General features: G+C 38.3%; 1 protein-coding gene across 6 annotated transcripts in view; it reads right to left on the minus strand.

The window, feature by feature from the left end:
* The window catches only part of NPAT (nuclear protein, coactivator of histone transcription), a 64196-nt gene continuing 45007 nt past the window's right edge, over positions 1–19189 (minus strand). For 4 of the 6 annotated variants that reach the window (XM_055272992.2, XM_063636471.1, XM_063636473.1 and 1 more), the window contains 6 exons: positions 17221–18876; positions 14930–15045; positions 14746–14854; positions 6842–6902; positions 5602–6757; positions 1–3726 (listed from right to left, as the gene is read on the minus strand). In XM_055272992.2, coding sequence (XP_055128967.1) covers positions 3649–3726; positions 5602–6757; positions 6842–6902; positions 14746–14854; positions 14930–15045; positions 17221–18876 — 3176 coding nt within the window. In that variant the 3' untranslated portion in view covers positions 1–3648. The remainder of the gene's footprint in view (positions 3727–5601; positions 6758–6841; positions 6903–14745; positions 14855–14929; positions 15046–17220; positions 18877–19189) is intronic. The other 2 variants (XM_055272993.2, XM_055272990.2) reach the window with 1 other exon arrangement.

The following is a 19189-nucleotide window of genomic DNA, read 5'->3' on the forward strand; positions in this document are numbered from 1 at the left end:
TGGACACAAAAGTTATAATGATTTAATCAGTAGCACAGAAAGATTATACACATACCATATAGTGTGTATATATGTGTATACATTTAGTACAAGTCCAAAATCTTTGATCATACACCTTTGGGATTAGCTGGGGTTCATAAATCAGAATATTTTGGATTTCTAAAAAATAACTCAAATGTATGCACCATATGCCCCCTGGTTGAGTCTGGAACAGCAGACTCAACATTACTATAAATGAGATAAAGACTGTTAAGTAGCCTCGTGTCATTTCAGGTCAGGTTTGCCACAGAATGAGTTCTGATGTTAAATCTCAGGGGAAAAAATTGGTTGCCAGAACCTTTTGGGTTTTAGAATTGTGAATAAGAGATTGTTAATCAGTGTAGGATAAGACAGACATCTTAAATAAATGAACAGGGGAAAGGAAAGCTTATCTGAACAAACTGTGCAGTGGTTAAATTGTCAAGTGAACAAACTGTCAAGCAGTTACATATTTAGGGAAAAAAATGTACACTGACCCTTTTTTCAAATCAGGTACCAAAACAAGTAACAAATGGATTAGGAGCTAACTCTTAATTTTACCAAATCAGGAAATACAAACCTAGAAACAGGTGATGATATAGGTGAATATGCCTCTGGAAATAGATAAGCATATGCTATGCAAAAAAATGACAATTTGCTGGTAGAAATGTAAACTGACGCCAAGTTTAATAGCAGCATATGGCAAAATGTACTGAGAACCTTAAAAAAAGGTACACTAACTTCTTGATTTGGTAATTCTAATCTCTAAAATTTCTAACGAAATAATTAACATAAACAAATGTTTAACTGCTGTTTTTGTTTGTAATAGCTAAAAAAAGGAAAAAGCTTTATATTATTGGAAGTAAAAGAAGCAGCTGGATGAAGTGGCTCACATGCCTGTAATCCCAACACTTGGGAGGCCGAGGCAGGAGGACTGCTTGAGTCCAAGAGTTTAAGATCAGCCTGGGCAACACAGTGAGACCCCATCTCTCTGAAAGACAAAAAAAAAAAACAAAAAACAAAACAAATAAAAAACTGGGTGCGATGGAATGTGCCTGTAGTCCCAGCTACTCGGCAGGCTGAGGTAAGAGGATCACTTTAGCCTGGGAGGTCGAGGCTGTGGTGAGCCTTGATTTTGCCACTGTACTTCAGCCTGCAACAGAGTGAGACCCTCTCTCAAAAAAACAAAACAAAAAGCATTAGGAAGCTGTATGTATCATGAGTTCAACAATGTAGATAAAAATTTACAAAAAAAGACAAAAGTATGACAAAATGATAACATTTATAAAAAGAAAAAAGTACACAATGAGTCCATTGCTTAAAGGAAGCAGCAAAATAACTAACAATAAAGTCAAAACTTATGTAATTTCAGAAAGCTGGGCTTGAGCCTGAAAGATGATGACCAGAGAAAGGATGAATGCAGAATATATAGTAATATGCTTTTGAAATTACTCCTAATAGTCATGACATGTAGCCTTTGCATGAATGCTGATGGATGCTTTTCTCATGTGCAATTTCAACACACTGTAGTTCTAATAATATCCAGGGCTAAATCTGTAACAAGATTTTACTTAACAACACTTCTCAGATTTGGCATACACTGACTGCATTAACCTCTAAGTAATATCCAAACAACAGACTGGATCCTTATATGTAATTATAAAAACAGCCATGGATTGTTGTAGTATACATCAACCCTGAATTGCAGTCACTGGGCATTTAAGTATTCAAATAGGTTACCAGGTACAATAGTATAATTAAGTCCAGGACCTGTGGACTTTTAAGGTAAAATGGGGATATGATTTTGCCCTTGAACATAAAAGCTCCAAGTACAAGTTATCTTTCGACTTTATTTAGCAGTTCCTGGTTAGTTAACTATGAATCTTGAAGAAAGCAAACTTATTTTATTTGTATACGAATTTTCAGTACTTAGTACATACAAGTAAGAATTGAATAAGAAGAAAACTCTGTGATTTTCAGCATTGTACAAACTCCCAAAAAAGAGTAAGAACTGATTTGCAAAGGAATTTAATCAGTTTCTAAACAAGACTGCCAATATAAAGTAATTCAAACTTTTGAAGTTAATGAAAATATTTATTCAAACCTAACTGTAGTACAGTCTCAAGTTGAGTTAAATAAACATTAACTATATGATATTTAGTTCCTTAGGAATAGACCACTGCCACATCATACAAATTTCTTACATCACAAGTTTTTGCAGTAAGGTTCAGCAATGAAGAAGACAGGATTTCTACACTGAGAAATGTTGTGTTAAAGTCGGATGGATTTATTTTTTTAAAGGCTACCAGTACAAAAAAATGGTTGAGGAAAGTGACTCTTTAACAAAATATACACCTGTAGAAAAAAATCCCTAATATACTGATATTTAATTGAACGGAAAGTACTAAAGAGAACATACTTTAATATCTAGGCACAATTGGTCAGGTACTAATTATAATTTCTGTTCTCATTTAAAAGTTTAAACCAATTCTTCAACTTGACTGATGTGTGTGAGTCTAATACAGAGAAGGCACCTTTCTCATCTCTCACTCTCCTTAAGGACCTTTTGAGAGAAACTCTTTGTAACACTTTAAGGGACACAGACAATGCACTATATCTAAGTATAGATATAGTTATTTAACATACCCATTGTAGGAGAAACTAAAATATAAAACTATGATTTCTCTTTTTACATCTTATGATGGACACAACACCAGAAGATAATCCTCCACATAAGCTTTCACATAGAACACAAGATTTAAATTATATGTGCATTGGTCACTACAATGTAAAGAGTTCTATGAATTAGTGCAATTCTTTAAATCCCCAGCATTTAGGGGAAAAGTACATACCGAGAAATCTCTACTACAAACCAAACTTTATATGGCTCAACAGTCTAACCACTTAAAGTTCTGTAAAAAATCTTAAAAGTTATAAATGAAAGATCAGAACATTCAATAAATGGTTTACAAAATTCTCTCTTTAAAACAAAGAGAACAGAGTGATCAGAATAGGTAAAGTGTAAAATTCCAGAAATATAATACTTACAGCAATTATAAGAAAGGGGTAGTATTCACTCTAGGAAAAGACTCATCAAACTGTTGATTTCTAATTAGATATTTTGCTATCAGTTGAGGTACTTTTCATTTTGTAGTACTTAGTGGTTGTGTATTTAAATGTCTTGTTGAATAGTTACTAAAGGTAATTTATAAGAATAAGCATCATTTTCCTCTAAAACAAGTAGAGAAACTATTCCAGATGAGTAAGTCTCAGAATTAGGGATCATAAGAAGTCAAAAAACACAGTGTAAGAACATTAGGTTGATTTAACCTCTATTTCAACAAGATTTACACAGTATTTACAATATAGAATTGTCAAAGCTATACAGTTTTGCAGATTGGCTTTACTTACATTTCTGCAAATGTTTTTCCCAAAATAAAAATATACCAAGTAAGTCTATTTACAAACTAGGAAGCTGTTTCAGAAACAGCATGATTTAGATATAAAGTGAAATTTCAGTACAACGAAAGTGCAGGTCATGCTTTCAGATTCTGTCAATATCCCATTCCCTACACTCAGTTTCAGGGATATGAGTTTTGAACACCTACTGTTCTTATGTGTCCAGAATGTTTACTCATCATAATGCAATGATAACAAAAATTTGTCTACATCCATTCCTGCTGGAAATGAACTGGGAAGCTTCTTTTTCTGTTGAAAAAAGAGAAAGAAAAAATAAACTCAAACAAGGCCAAAATGTCTTAGTAAGTCACCTAAAACAGTATATTGGGTTCTTTCACATACTACTAAAATTGTCAAACTTTTTTAGTCTATTAGAATTTTACTTCTATAGAGAAGTAGAGACAAGTTTTAAAAACCCAAAGTTAATTAAATATACTTCAATGGCACCTGAATGTTAGTTTATGGCAAAAGACATGATACAAATCCAGAGTGTCTGAATGTTGAATGAGACAAGATAGAACATGCTTTCTATGTTAGGTGGTTATTACTGCTTAGAAAGCTTTACTAACAGATGTTTAGGGTTACAGGTACTTATCAGTTCCAAAACTTAATATACACTAGCTACTTTATGTATACTACATTTAGACTTCACAACCTAAGATATCTGGTAATATCATGTCAAGTGATGAGGCTGAGACTCAGAGAGGCTACAGACTTAACCATGATCACAGGACCAGTAAGCAGTAGATGCAGGATTCAAACCCAGACTTGTAGGGCAACAAAGCCTAAATTATTTCCCTGATACCATACGTCCTCTATGATATTTTAAGCACTTTCTTTCTATTCAATCCACTTACTAAATAGCTAACCAAACTGAAAATAAATGGATTTCATTTATCAATGCTATCCCTGCATTGCCTTCCTAGAGACAACAATGCTTAAATAAAAAACATAAGTAAGGCCAGGCGCAGTGGCTCATGCCTGTAATCCCAGCACTTTGGGAGGCCAAGGCGTGCAGATCAGTTTAACTCAGGACTTCAAGACCAGCCTGGGCAACATGGCAAAACCCTGTCTCTATTAAAAAAAAAAAAAAAAAAAAGAAAAAAAGAAAAAAATGACCAGGCGTGGTGGCTCACGCCTGTAATCCCAGCATTCTGGGAGTCCAAGGCGGATGGATCACGGGGTCAGGAGTTCAAGACTAGCCTGGGCAACATGGCGAAACTCCATCTCTACTAAAAATACAAAAATTAGCCGGGTGTGGTGGCAGACACCTGTAATCCCAGCTACTCGGGGGGCTGAGGCAGGGAATTGCTTGAACTCAGGAGGCGGAAGTTGCGGTGAGGCAAGATCGCGCCATTGTACTCCAGTGGGTAACAGCGCAAGACTCCGTCCCAAAAAAAAAAAAAAAAAAAGGAAAAAATATTAGCCAGATGCAGTGGCACATGCCTGTAGTCCCAGCTACTTGGGAGGCTGAGGTAGGAGAATCGCTTGAGTCTGGGAGGCAGAGGCTGCAGTGAGCCAAGATCGCACCATTGCACTCCAGCCTGGGCAACGAGAGTGAAACCCTGTCTCAAAAAAAAGGAAAAACATAGGCAAATTTAATTTTTCCACTGCTCTAATATGCTAACATTTTTAAGGGCCTATGGAAGAGATTACAAGACGTGGAGGAAAAAAAAACTGAAGATCTAAGAACAAAGTCGTTTATTACTTGGTAACTCTACACAATAGTGTTTAATAGTGTTTCCCAATCTTTCATGACTATGTCATGCTCATGAAAAAACTTGAGTTCTACCAAGAAAGAAAGAAAAACTATTTTTTCCCCCTAGAAAGATGTTTATAAACAAATGCCTCAGCAGTTGTTCTGGAAATGCTGTTTCACCTAGACACCTTGTGCGTACTACACTAACACTGCTGGACTGCTTTGTTGCCCTACAAGTCTGGGTTTGAATCCTGCATCTACTGCTTATTGGTCCTGTGATCATGGTTAAGTATTTTGTCAATGACAACTAAAAGCTGTCTTAGCCATAACGTTCAGTCAAGTTGTTGTGGCAAGAACTGTTGAATTCGCTAATCATTAAAGGGAAAAAAAAGGTGTGGTTTTGAAATTAAAACTTTCAAACTTGCCTTAATTTTCTTCTTTTTCATTGGTATTGATGAATTTGTAAGATTTTTACTAGAAGGACGAGAGTTTCGCTCACGTTCATCTAATTCCTCAATTTTCCGCTTTTTTGTGGTGCTCCTTGAAGATGCTCTAAACTGTTGTGTGTTATCTTTTAGAGGAGTTGCTGAAGTAGTCCTAGAAATGGCTGCCCTGGAGAGAATCATTAATGTGTGGGCAGCCATATTTACACTGTTTTCACTGCCTGTTTCACTGGCGGGGCTGCAGGCAGGCAAGTCTGGGGTGACAGGAGGGACCATTACTTTTGATGCACTACTGTCTTCACTGAAACGCCTACTAGAGGGGGCCTTGATAATATCTATAGGTTCTTCTTTATGTTTTTCCCCTGCCCCTGAGCCAGGTGTCCGGGGTACAGGTAAATCACTACTATCGGCAAGCCTACTTACTGAGCTGTGCCTCTGTATATCCTGTAACATTTCTGTGGTAATCAAAGAACTGGCGGATTTAGTTTGTTCTTGTTTTAGATCCTTCACAGCTGTACCTACTGAAGGGACATTTTTATTGTTTGAAGATGTTCCTTGTTTTTTGGTCATTTCTTGCAGTGAAGCTATAGATTTCTCACTTCGCAAACCCCCATTTTGCTGCCCAATAGATAGTTTCGAATTTTCTGGATTTTTCTGCCTTTCTACATCGCTGCATAATTCATTCTCCTTATTAGCTGTTGCTTTATGGAAAGATTCAAGCACAATTTCTGTTGGTGGAACTTTCTTTTCTGATTGAGTTTCTCTTACGGTGGTATGTCGGCTAATGGTACTTTCTGATTTAGATAAAATCTTAGGCAGAGGAGGCTTCTCTTTCTCTCTTTTGACAGCATTATTAGAAGGGGGTTTTAAGGTGGAGGACACATTGGGTGAGTCAAGATTAGGGAAAGAGACTGCATTCCTTTCTTTGTTTTGGGATACCATCTTATGGTTTGGCCCCTGTGTATTTGCCACAGAAGCAGTAGTGCTGTCAAAACAGAGTACACGTCTGTGGCATGGTTTAGCAGCTGGAACTACACTCTCTTCTGGGAAGGGAACTGTGGTTTCTTCTGATTTCTTCCCAAGATCCGTGGCAATATTCTTGTCAGAAACTTCAGTTCTAAAACAAAACAAAACAAAACTATTTCTAGCAGCATAAAGAAATCCTTTATGTTTTAAATCTGAGCATTCAAACAATCTATGATAGAAACTACTTTTTACTCACCTTTGTGCATGACATCCAACTGAGTGACCTGACGAATCCACCAAATTATTTAATTGTTTTCCTGAAATTATAAATGAACATTCCTGAGAAAAAGAATATACTCCTCTGAAAGAGGATGGAACAGATGACAATTATCACATATCATGAGAAAAAATTTTAAATGGTAGCTAATGAACATACAAATAGAACACACTGACAAAGCAGCTTTTAAAAAGCAGCTTTGAAATAAGTACAAGATGGCTATTTCCCCACTGCTACAGAGGAAATCCAGATACGAAACAAATGACATGCGTCAACTTCAGGCAAATATTATGTTTGTCTGTTTGTTTTTTTTGAGACAGAGTCATGCTCTGTCACCCAGGCTGGAGTGCAATGGCATGATCTCAGCTCACTGCAACCTCTGCCTCCCAGGTTCAAGTGATTCTCCTGCCTCAGCCTCCCAAGTAGCTGGGATTACAGGCGCCCCCAACCATGCCCAGCTATTTTTTTGTATTTTTAGTAGAGATGTGGTTTCACCAGGCCATGTTGGCCAGGCTAGTTTCAAACTCCTGGCCTCAAGTGATCTGCCCACCTGGGCCTCCCAAAGGGCTGCATTATAGGCGTGAACCACCCCGCCCGGTTCAGGCAAATATTATAAATCCAGTCTTTGGATCTACAAATTACAATGCTCAATATAGCACATAATGTACTACTTACATCCAGGTAGTCACTTAAAGAAAACAACAGATTATGTCTATTTTAAAATTCTGTCCAGGTACCTATCATGTTTACAAGCCTATGTCACTCAGAGCACATGCTCTGGAGTTCTAATAGCCGTATTTTAATTTCCACGAGCTTCAGCATTTACGTGGGAGAGCAGCAAGATATCAAAACTAGAAAGAAGAGCAAAGATGAGATTATGAAGAAACTTACGTATTATGCAAAAGGTTTCAGAGGCAATCCTTTAAGAGATTTATTTATTTATTTATTTATTTATTTATTTATTTATTTATTTATTTATTTTTGAGACGGTGTCTCGCTCTGTTGCCCAGGCTGGAGTGCAATGGCATGATCTTGGCTCACTGCAACCTCCACCTCCTGGGTTCAAGCAATTCTAGTGCTTCAGCCTCCCGAGTAACTGGGATTACAGGTGCTCGCTGCCACGCCTGGCTAATTCTTGTATTTTTAGTAGAGAAGGGGTTTCACTATGTCGGCCAGGCTACTCTCAAACTCCTGACCTCAGGTGATCCACCCTCCTCGGCTTCCCAAAGTGCTGGGATTACAGGAGTGAGCCACCGTGCCTGGCCCCTTTAAGGGTGTTAAATAGGGAAGATGCATGAAAAGGTATATGTTTTTGGAAGATCAATCTGGCAATAATGTTGAAGATGGAACTGAGAAGACAGAAAACTGGAAGTAGAAACTCTATTTAGATGGCTATATTCCAGGTACGAGATGATGAGGGTCTGAGAGACAATAATGGGCATGTACATTTCCAAAAATAAAGGAAAAAAATAAATTGTGACATTAACCAAGGGGAAAAACACTAGGCAGAAGAAGTCTTTGAGGAAGAGAGGTGAGAAATATGTAGAGTTTGAAGGCCTTGAGTTACACAAAATTAGCAAGGGAGGAGAATAGTTTAGTTATGGCTCCAGAAGCCACCATAGTATCAACAGTTATAGGGAAAGCAAAGTAAGGTAAGAATGGAAAAGTTTCAATGCATGATGCAATATTAGGAGGCCACTGGTGACCCTAGTGTAGACAGTTTCAGTAGACACATGAGAAAAGACAATAATTTGAATGAAGAAATGGAAGATTAAGAGAGGTTAAGAGATTAAGATAAAGAGTCAGCAGGTGGGACAAACCTATGTTTATAGCCAGGGAGAGAAGCCAAACAGGAAAAGTTGAAAGATATACAGAAGATAGAATCTGGAGCATATGTAGACTGCATTAACCTTAGAAAGAATGAAAGACAGTTATTTCTTTAAGAAAGAAGGATGATTTTGGAAGCAGAATAGGTATGTACTGAATGATAGTGATGATCAGGAAGTGAAGTTTAATACTGGTAAGATGGAAAATAAAAGCACTAGCTAAGAGTGAGGTGGAGCAGGACTAGATCTGAGACGTGCTGTGCAAGACTGGAATAGTTTGAAGGAAGAACATAAGAGAAAGCAGACACACAGACATTTAAAATGATTGCCAAGTGGAAGGTGGGTGAGAAATACATTTTTAAGTGGTAGGGAATGGTAGCACTTCTAAGGCAATGCTAAGAAGCCCAGGTGTAAAAGTTGAGATGGTTGGCTGGACAGATCAAGGGCTGTAGAGTAGCTAGTGGCTATGTAGAAGAATGTGGATATGCAGGTTATTAAGAGTACTGGCAAAAGTGGCTGATGTGGTGGCTTGTGGTCTCTAGGCTGTTTAGTAAAGGAAGTGAATCCGGAAAGAAGACATAAGTTCAGGTGAAAGGTGAGGATTCAAGTAAGAAAAGCTATCACTGGTTCAATGGGTATATGGAAACGAGTGTGTTTTGAGATACATCACTGGCCTTTAAAAATCTTGTAAGTCTAATAAAAAGGTGAAAAATTCAAGATGTGGCTATAGGAGAGGCTGGCTGAAGTAAAAATAAGTCTTAGTAGTGGAAAGGATCTAGGCCGGGCGCAGTGGCTCATGCCTGTAATCCCAGCACTTTGGGAGGCCGAGGCAGGCAGATCACCTGAGGTCAGGAGTTCGAGACCAGCCTGGCCAACATGGAGAAACCCCATCTCTACTAAAAATACAAAAAACAGCTGGGCATGGTGGTGCGTGCCTGTAGCCCCAGCTACTCGGGAGGCTGAGGAAGAATAATTGCTCGAACCCAGGAGGTGGAGGTTGGAGAGAGGTGAGACTGTGCCACTGCATTCCAGCCTGAGCGACAAGAGCAAGACTCTGTCTCAAAAATAAAATAAGGAGTGGAAAGGATAAAAAACCTCTGAGGGTTAGGGTGGTGGGTAGGTTTACAACATGGGCATTTTGTCATTCACAATGATGAAAAAATGTAGGGAGAGAAGTCTGAGAACCAGGTAACAGTCATCAAGGTTCTGAGTAAAAATCGTGTTATTTTGTGTATGGTGTCTTTTGTTGAACGGAAACTTTAAATTCTGGAGTAGTTCACTCTATCAGTTTTTTCCATTTATAAGTTATGTATTTCTCATTTTTAAATTTTATTTGAGACAGGTCTCACTATGTTGCCCAGGCTGGTCTCAAAATCCAGCCTCCCAAGTGGATAGGACTGAAGGTACATGCCACCGCACCCAGTTTCTTTTATTTTCTTCTATTAATATATACACAATGTATTTTTATATACATATATGTATTTGTGATAGGGTCTTGCTCTATTGCCCAGGCTGGAGTGTAGTGCATGAGGACAGCTCACTGCACTCTCAACCTCCTGGGCTCAAGTGATCCTCCCACCTCAGCATCTCAAGTAGCTGAGACTACAGATGCACACCACCACACTTGGCTAATTTTTTTTTTTTCTTTTTGAGATGAAGTCTCACTCTGTCACCCAGGCTGGAGTGCAGTGGCACGATCTTGGCTCACTGCAAGCTCCGCCTCCCGGGTTCACACCACTCTCCTGCCTCAGTCTCCCGAGTAGCTGGGACTACAGGCGCCTGCCACCACACCCTAATTTTTTGTATTCTTAGTAGAGATGGGGTTTCACTGTGTCAGCCAGGATGGTCTCGATCTCCTGACCTTGTGATCAGCCTGCCTCGGCCTTCCAAAGTGCTGGGATTACAGGCATGAGCCACCACGCCCGGCCCACACCTGGCTAATTTTTTAAAAAAAAATTTCTGTAAACACAAAGTCTCATTATGTTGCATAGGCCGGTCTCAAACTCCTGGGCTCAAGTGATCCACCTGTCTTAGCTTCCCAAAGTGCTGGAATTACAGGAGTAGAGCCATTGTGCCCGAAGTCTTCTCATTTTAAAAAAAGAAATCCTAGGCCAGGTGCAGTGGCTCACGCCTGTAATCCCAGCACTTCGGGAGGCCGAGGGAGGCGGATCACAAGGTCAGGAGATCGAGACCATACTGGCTGACACGGTGAAACCCCGTCTCTACTAAAAATACAAAAAAAATTAGCCAGGAGTGGTGGCGGGTGCCTGTAGTCCCAGATACTTGGGAGGCTAAGGCAGGAGAATGGCGTGAACCTGGGAGGCGGAGCTTGCAGTGAGCTGAGATGGCACCACTGCACTCCAGCCTGGGCGAGAAGAGAGAGACTCCATCTCAATCTCAAAAAAAAAAAAAAGAAATCCTTGGCTGGGCATGGTGGCTCACACCTGTAATCCCAGCACTTTGGGAGGCCAAGGTGGGGGGTTAAGAGGTCAGGAGTTCAAGACCAGCTTGGACAAGATAGTGAAACCCTGTCTCTACTAAAAATACAAAAATTAGCTGAGTGTTGTGGCATGCACCTGTAATCCCAGCTACTAGGGACAGTGAGACAGGAGAATTGCTTGAACCCAGGAGGCGAAGGTAGCAGTGAGCCAAGATCATGCCACTGCATTCCAGCCTGAGTGACAGAGCAAGACTCCCATCTAAAAAAAAATAAAAAAAATAAATAAATAAATCCTTTATCCCAATGTCATAAAAGTATTCTCTTATACATTCTTCTATCATTTAATTGTCTGACTTTTTACTTTTAGGTCTTTAATCATCTTGGACTTCATCTTTGTATGACGAAGGGATCTACTTTCTTCTCTATAAATTGTATATTTAACGATCAATACATTTCATATATTATACCATCCATCTCTTCTGACTTCTGATGTTAACATTACCATGTACAAGGTCTCTTTCTAAACTATCTTGTTCCATTTGTCTTTTTGTTTTAATTACTGTGGCTTTGAAATATTTTACTATTTGGTAGAATGAGTCTGTCCTCTGCTCTTCTATCTTCGCTAGTCATGGACTTTTATACTTTCTCATAGATTTTATAGTTTTTCCCATCTCCCAAAATATTCTACTGGGATTTTTAAGGAAAATTACATTGAATTTTTGATTCAACTTGGAAGAATTGCAATCTTTACACTGTTAAATTTTCAAATCTATGAACATGGTTCTCTTCTATTTATATATCCTTTATGAAAGATTTCAAATATTCTCCATTTCTAACATTTTTGGTTAGGTTACTTCCTTTATACTTTATCATTTTTGTGGTCATTATAAACAGTATCTTATTTTCTATTACAGTTAATAGGTGTTTATTGTTGGCACCTAAAACACAATTTTAATAAATTAACCATACCTGGCAACCTTACTGAATTATTAGTTCTATTAATTTTTCTATTAACTCCCTGTGGCTTTATTGTGTAAAAATCACATCATTTTCCATAACAGTTTAATTCTCTCTCTTCAAATCTTTACACGTATCTCTTTTCTTTTCTGAGACAGGGTCTCACTGTTGCCCAGACTGGAATGCAGTGGCATGATCATGGCTCACTTACAGCCTCAACCTTCTGGACTTAAGCAATCCTTCTGCCTCACCCTCCTGAATAGTTGGGACTACTATCTGCCACCACAGCTGGCTACTACTTTTAAAAAATTTATTTCCTAGAGACATGGTCTCATTATATTGCCCAGGCTGGTCTCAAACTCCTAGACTCAAGCAATCCTCCTGCCTCGGCCTCCCAAGGTGCTGGGATTATGGGGATAAGCCACCATGCCCAGCTCCATTTTCTTACTGTATTGTCTGGAACCACGTATGTATGGGACCTTGTTTATGGTGGAAGTATAATCAGATGTCAGTAGGGGAAAAGACTGATTACTTAGTAATTAATTTACTGGTGTTGGATACACTGGCTTATTACATACAGGGTGGGAATGAGTATTTTTGTGTTATTCACAGCTTTAAAGGGAACCCATGATGTTTACTATAGATAGCCTTTAAGAGCTTTTATCATCAATGGATGCTTAACCTCACCAATGTTTTTTTCTGGTATTAACTTTGTAAGGGATAAAAACAAGTGTCAGACTGTGAAGACATGTGTGATATGTTACTAATAAAAGTATAACACCTCAACAGACAGGAAATTTAATAGAGAAGTAGGAAAAGGATATGAACAAGCAATTCACAGAAGGGAAAATATTATTTATATAAGAGAAGATTCCAAATTTTATTAGTAATCAGAGTAAAGTAAAAGAATGATATGAGATACTACCACTTTACATCCATCATAGTGGCAAAAGTTAAAATATCACATGGTATCAAATATTGGTAGTGTTGTGAGGGACGCAGGGAAAATAATGGTAGAAGTATAAACTTTCTTCTCTATGACTCAGAAATTCCGGGTCATAGAGAAGATATACTTCTTCTCTATTATACCCAGTATACCCTAAGATTTCTGGGAATAAGCGCCCAAAAGAAACTCTCATATGGGTTCACACAGAGGCATTTACAAAGATGTTCCTCATATCATTGCATGTCAGATCAAAAACCTTGAAAACATCTGAAAAGTCCACTGATAAGAGATATATAAAATACATTTATGCAAGTGATAGATATCAAATGGCCATTAAACGGAATGAACTAGTTATGAGAAAGAACATAAAAGTAATATAGAGTAGCTATAACATGACGTAAGTCTAAGAGGGTGCCTCAATAAGTCAAAATGCAACTTAAGCCTACGTCAATAGATGTATACTGCTTAGTTTAAGGAAAGGCTGATTTGATAGCATTTAGTGAGTTCTCTGTATAATGAGTGCATTTAAGACACTCAGACTACTAAGAAGAAATACAATGTAATGTGTTAAGTGCTGTAGCATAGGTATCACTAAGAATTAAAGAAAAAAGTAAAACCGGAATACCCACCTCAGCCACCGCTGGTTAAAAATGCTTCCTAGGAACATTGAAGTTAAGTTTGAAGGATAAATAAGAACCAGATTGAGGGTAAGAGTTGGGTAAGAAGGGGGAATTCTAGGTAGAAGAGATAGCATTGGTAAAGGTACAGGGACAAGAGCGATCACCAAGTATAAGGTGAGCAGCAACTATAGTTGGTACAAAGGGTCCATGCTGGGAAGTGGTAAGAGATGAGAATGGAGAGATCGAGAGTGACTAGATGACAAATGTATGTATATATGTTACCCTGAGAAATTTCAATTTTATCCTTTGGGCAAAGGGGAGTTGCTGAAAGTTTTTAGCCAGGAAAGCAACATGTTCAGATTTGTATTTTAGGGAAAAATAAGTCACTCAGCCAGCAGATATGAGGTGAACTGAAACAATAGAGACTAAAAGAAGGGAGACTACAAGACACTATTGATACAACTTAGATGAAAAACGACAAATACTTGAACTAAGAAGGAGAGGAAAAATGTGTTTTAAGAGTGACTACCAGGTTTTTCACATGAGTAAACAGATGGTTGGGACAATGGCTAAAATAGGGAACACAGGAAGGTAATTTGCAAACTTTAAAGCCTTGCTTCAAGTGTGGTCCAGTACCAGCAGCACTGGCATTGCTTAGAAGCTGTTAGAAATGAGGAATTTCAGGCACTCTACCAGACCTATTAATTCAGTACCTGCATTTAACAAAATCCCCAAGTAGTTCATATACACACTAAACTACAAGAAGAACTGCTCTAAAGTCTCATACAATTATACAAGGCATTCATTAAACACTTGAAAGCTGTTGGGAAAAATAGGGATTATACTTAATTTAGGGAAGCTGCAAAGAATAAACCAAGGACTACTGGGCAAAAGCTAACAGATTCAACAAAGGAGACAATTTTCTCAGAACCAAAGCTGTTCAGTAACAGTTGGCTGCATTATGACATGTTACTAGCAAATGTAGGGTGATCACTTGTTTTAAAATGGTTTAGGTATTCAAAAAGAAAACATTTAGGTGTTGCTGCAAACAAATGAACATACAAAGTTGACATTAATGAACTTAAAAATGGTACCTATACAAGGCTTGTTTCTTAGTCCCTGAGCCTTCTGAGATTTTGGAGGGACGGGGAATTGAGGGATACTTCTATTGCATACAGGTGCTGTCAAAGGCATATGAAGAACCTAGAAGAGAAAAAGCCATTAATTACACTAAGCTTGAAAAGCATCACCGCACCATTTTCAGTTCATAAATCTTACCTGCCGAGGAGGAGTAGAAAAGTTATTTCCATTCTGTCCAACCACAGATACTGGGATCATCCCTACCATTCCTTGGAGTACAGGCTGCACTGGAGAGGCAATTATTATGGCAGATCCTAAAAAAACACTTCTTGTTAAAATAAGATTTTCTCTCAAATGTTTTGGCACAAAACAAACAAATGTTTGGCACAAATTAATTATTGCTTTGAAATAAATTCTATGAACAGTCCCTCTTCCTTACGATCCACTCTCCAAACACAAAACAAAACAAAAAAAACAAAACCGCAACAGTTTTAGGAAAAACAGCAAGGCTAATAAATTAAGCAAAAGTCAATCCAAATACTAAGGTGGTCTTATGTTATTCAGTCAGTGAACCATGCTGATCAAGCATAAGACTCTACAGCCAAGACATCATATTACAATCATATCTGGATTCCTCTGGAAATAATGAAACTAGTTAGAAAATGAGTGGTCAATGTTTCAAGTCTGAACCTTATACCAGAAAATTAAAACCCCAACTGAATATTTATAGCCAGGACTACATTCATAACCCCAACCTATTACATATCTCAATGGTATTGATCAAAAAGGGGTAAGGTAAGCACGTAACTCGACAAAACTATGGAGGGAAAATTACAATGTCTACATGGTCCTTAGAAGTCAACAACATGGTTTGTGGCTACTGTAATTTAGTCCTGTCCCATAAACAAACTTTTGCCTAATACACTATGGTCAGGTTGATCCCCTCATTTTCATGCAACCCACTACGGTCTCTCTGTCTATGCTGGTGCTGCTTCTCTTCATAACTTATAGATTTTATAAGTTATAAAAACTTCCTTGCCTTAACTCCAAATCCTACCTTCATTCTTTAAGCTTTAGCTCAAGCCCCACATTCTCTACTAATTTTGACCTCTCCTTTATATAATTTGTAACAGCACTTAAAACAGACCCATTAGGTTTAATACTAATTGTTGATATTTAATGAAATTTTATTGTATGTCTATAATGTAACAAAAAGGGAAAGGAGGGAAGCTTGGGAACCAACACATAAGGAAATGTAAATAAATGTGCCATGAGCACTATCTCTGAGGAACATACAATAAAAAATTATCAATATGATAGGCATATCAATCACTAACTACATATAACACAGCAGGCAATAAATGCCACAAGAGCCCCTATGAAAAAAGGATTTTTTTTTTTTTTTTTTTTTTTTTTTGAGACAGAGTCTTACTCTGTCGCCCAGGCTGAAGTGCAGTGGTGCGATCTTGGCTCACTGCAACCTCTGCCTCCCAGCTTCAAGCGATTCTTCTGTCTCAGCCTCCCAAGTAGCTGGGATTACAGGTGCCCGCCACCATGCCAATTTTTGTATTTTTAGTAGATACGGGGTTTCACCATGTTGGCCAGGCTGGTCTTGAACTCCTGACCTCGGGTGATCTGCCCACCTCGGCCTCCCAAAGTGCTGGGATTACAGGCATGAGCCACTGCGCCCAGCCATAAACAAAGGATTTTAAAGACAGAGATCAATTCTAGAAGGTGAAAGGCAGTGAAAAATTAGAAAGGATTTTACAAAGGAAGAAATTCAAGTTTTTTTTTTTTTTTTGAGACGGAGTCTTGCTCTTGTTGCCCAGGCTGAAGTGCAGTGGCATGATCTTGGGTCACTGAAACCTCTGTCTCCTGGGTTCACCTGAGTTCAAGAGATTCTCCTGCCGTGGCCTCCCAAGTAGCTGGAATTACAGGCGCCTGCCACCATGCCTCGCTCATTTTTTTGTATTTTTAGTAGAAATGGGGTTTCACCATGTTGGCGAGGCTGGTCTCAAACTCCTGACCTCAGGCGATCGGCCCACCTCGGCCTCCCAAAGTGCTGGGATTACAGGCGTGAGCCACCATACCCAGCCAAAATTCAAGTTTTTCTTGAAAATTTCTCCAAATAGATGATAAATTCCCTGAAGACCATAAGAGCTATTTTTAAAAATTCCCCACAACATTGGGTTTTATACAACCATGTAATGAATTAGTCTGTCTTTTCTGCTTCTTGTAACTTACTAGCACATAGATTGAGAAGTATTTGTGAAAAGAAAAAACCACTAAAGCCCATAGCTTACTAGCAGATTAAGAGAAAAAAAAGGTTTGAATTACCTAGCATAAAGAAGCAGCGTAATCACAAATTTCAGAATCTTTTCTCATACCATCTACCCATGACTTATTACGTCCCAGTCAATAACATCACATACAAAAGAAATTAGATCCCAACCCAGAGAAATGAATTTCAATTATGTTATTAAAGTTACCTTGTGAAAAGTTTGGTGACACAGCTTGGTTGACAGCAAATACACTGTTTGATCTTGGTGGTGTCTGTAACTGAGGCGGTAGAGGTTGAGCAGTCATAGGTGCAGAATTTCCAGGCAACACCACTACATTAGACTGACTTACAGATGTTCCTAATGCTGTTGGATCAGTCACACAGGTAGCTATCAGAATGTTATTTGAATTGCCAAAAGCTGTGCTTGTGGCTGGCATCAGCTGTATATATCCTCCATCCTTGGAAACACATGGTGTAACATTAGCTGAAAAAGCAATGCCATCTTCATTCTGAGTGTTGTTTACTGCAGAGTCTTCAGATTTGAATGCTAAAAGACTCTGTTCCATTGAGGCTGAATCCCCTACTTCAGCATATACAACAGCACCTACAGTTTCTTCTGAGGACAGGCATTTAACTAATTCTGCATTTTTAGCAGGTGATTTAGTAGGAGAAGACAAGATTATAGTTGGCAGGTTTTCTCCATTAATACTAGAAACAGCACTGGTAAGTTCAGTATCTGAGGAAACAAATGGATCATCACTAATGATAACTTTGAGAGAGACAATATTTGATGCATCTATCTCTGCTAAGTTGTTGCTAGAAGGTTTATCATCAGTATTTTGGGACTCAGAGTGAGAATCTCCCACTGAACAACACACAGATTCTGGAGGAAGAGAGTGACTGTTTTCTACAGGAGTGCCTTCTGGAGGCGTCAGTGCAACTTTCTCACAGTTATCATTTCCACCTAAAGAGAGAAAAATAGTATTCTCTTCTTTTACAGATGATGAAGGCTCTTGTGAATTCTCAGACTTGGATGGCTGGGCTTCATTTTCTGTACGACTTAACTCAGCAGATGTTGAATCATTAGATGGTTGTTTAGTAGAAGACAGCGAATCTCCAAGATGAATTTCTACTTGTTGTCCGGATACATTTAAATGTGAACTTTCAACAGACACAGGTAGTACTTCACTCTGAAGACAAGAATTACCTTGGCAATTTGATAGCTGTGACATAACTGGTTCTAACACATTAATTTCTATTTCACTCTTGTGAATTTCACTAGAATTTGGTGACTTGGAACCATGAAAATTAATTTTAAGTTTTACTGTATCATTAGAATTTTCACAAAACTGACTTTTTTTAGATGGCTTTCCAGTTAATGAAGTATCTTGGGATAAAAGTTGAGAACTTTTCCCAGAGAGAATTAAGTTTTCATTGTTAGCTTCACAACCAAGTGAAACAAATGAAGTTATTGGTATATCAGGCTGATCAGGCTGTAATTGAGATTCATTTGGTACATTTGAAGACAAAGAGTTCTTTTCAATCTCTATAGCCATTTCAGTTTCAGTGGACATCTGATTGGTGTATAATTCAGCACAATGTGGATTACATTCAGCATTAGAATTCCCTCTTTGGTTAAAGTCATTCAAATTAGGCACGGACTCAAAGGTAATGTCAATGTCACATTTCTGTTCAGTGGGTACAGCTGTTTTAAAGGCCTTTTTCTGTATGCTGGCACTTATTTGGGAAAAATTTTCCTCGTCTTCTTGTCTAAGCACATCATGGTTGTTGCTATTCTTCAAAGCATTTAATGGGTCATCATTCTGATAGGATGTACAAAATGGGGGCTGACCAGACTGACCACCTGCAAAGTATCAGGCAGGCAGACAGATATGGTAAATATGTTCAGCTTCTGAGGTAGTCATCTTTGCCATAAAACTTATTTTGCCAAGGAAATAACTCATCTTTGCATACCAGTAAGTGGAAGTCTGATACGCTGTGTTTCCCATTTACTGAGTATCAAAAAATTTACAGGTACTTTCTAGTTACTGATGACTTTTTACACAAGTGTCAATTTGTTTTCCAAACTTCTTGGAAGACAGATGATACAAAGAAGGAAAAAGTAAAGAGGTTTAATATTTCAATAGGTAAAAAACATACTGGCTCCAAAAATGAAG

This window comes from Symphalangus syndactylus, chromosome 3, assembly GCF_028878055.3.
Source record: "Symphalangus syndactylus isolate Jambi chromosome 3, NHGRI_mSymSyn1-v2.1_pri, whole genome shotgun sequence".
NCBI lineage: Eukaryota > Metazoa > Chordata > Mammalia > Primates > Hylobatidae > Symphalangus > Symphalangus syndactylus.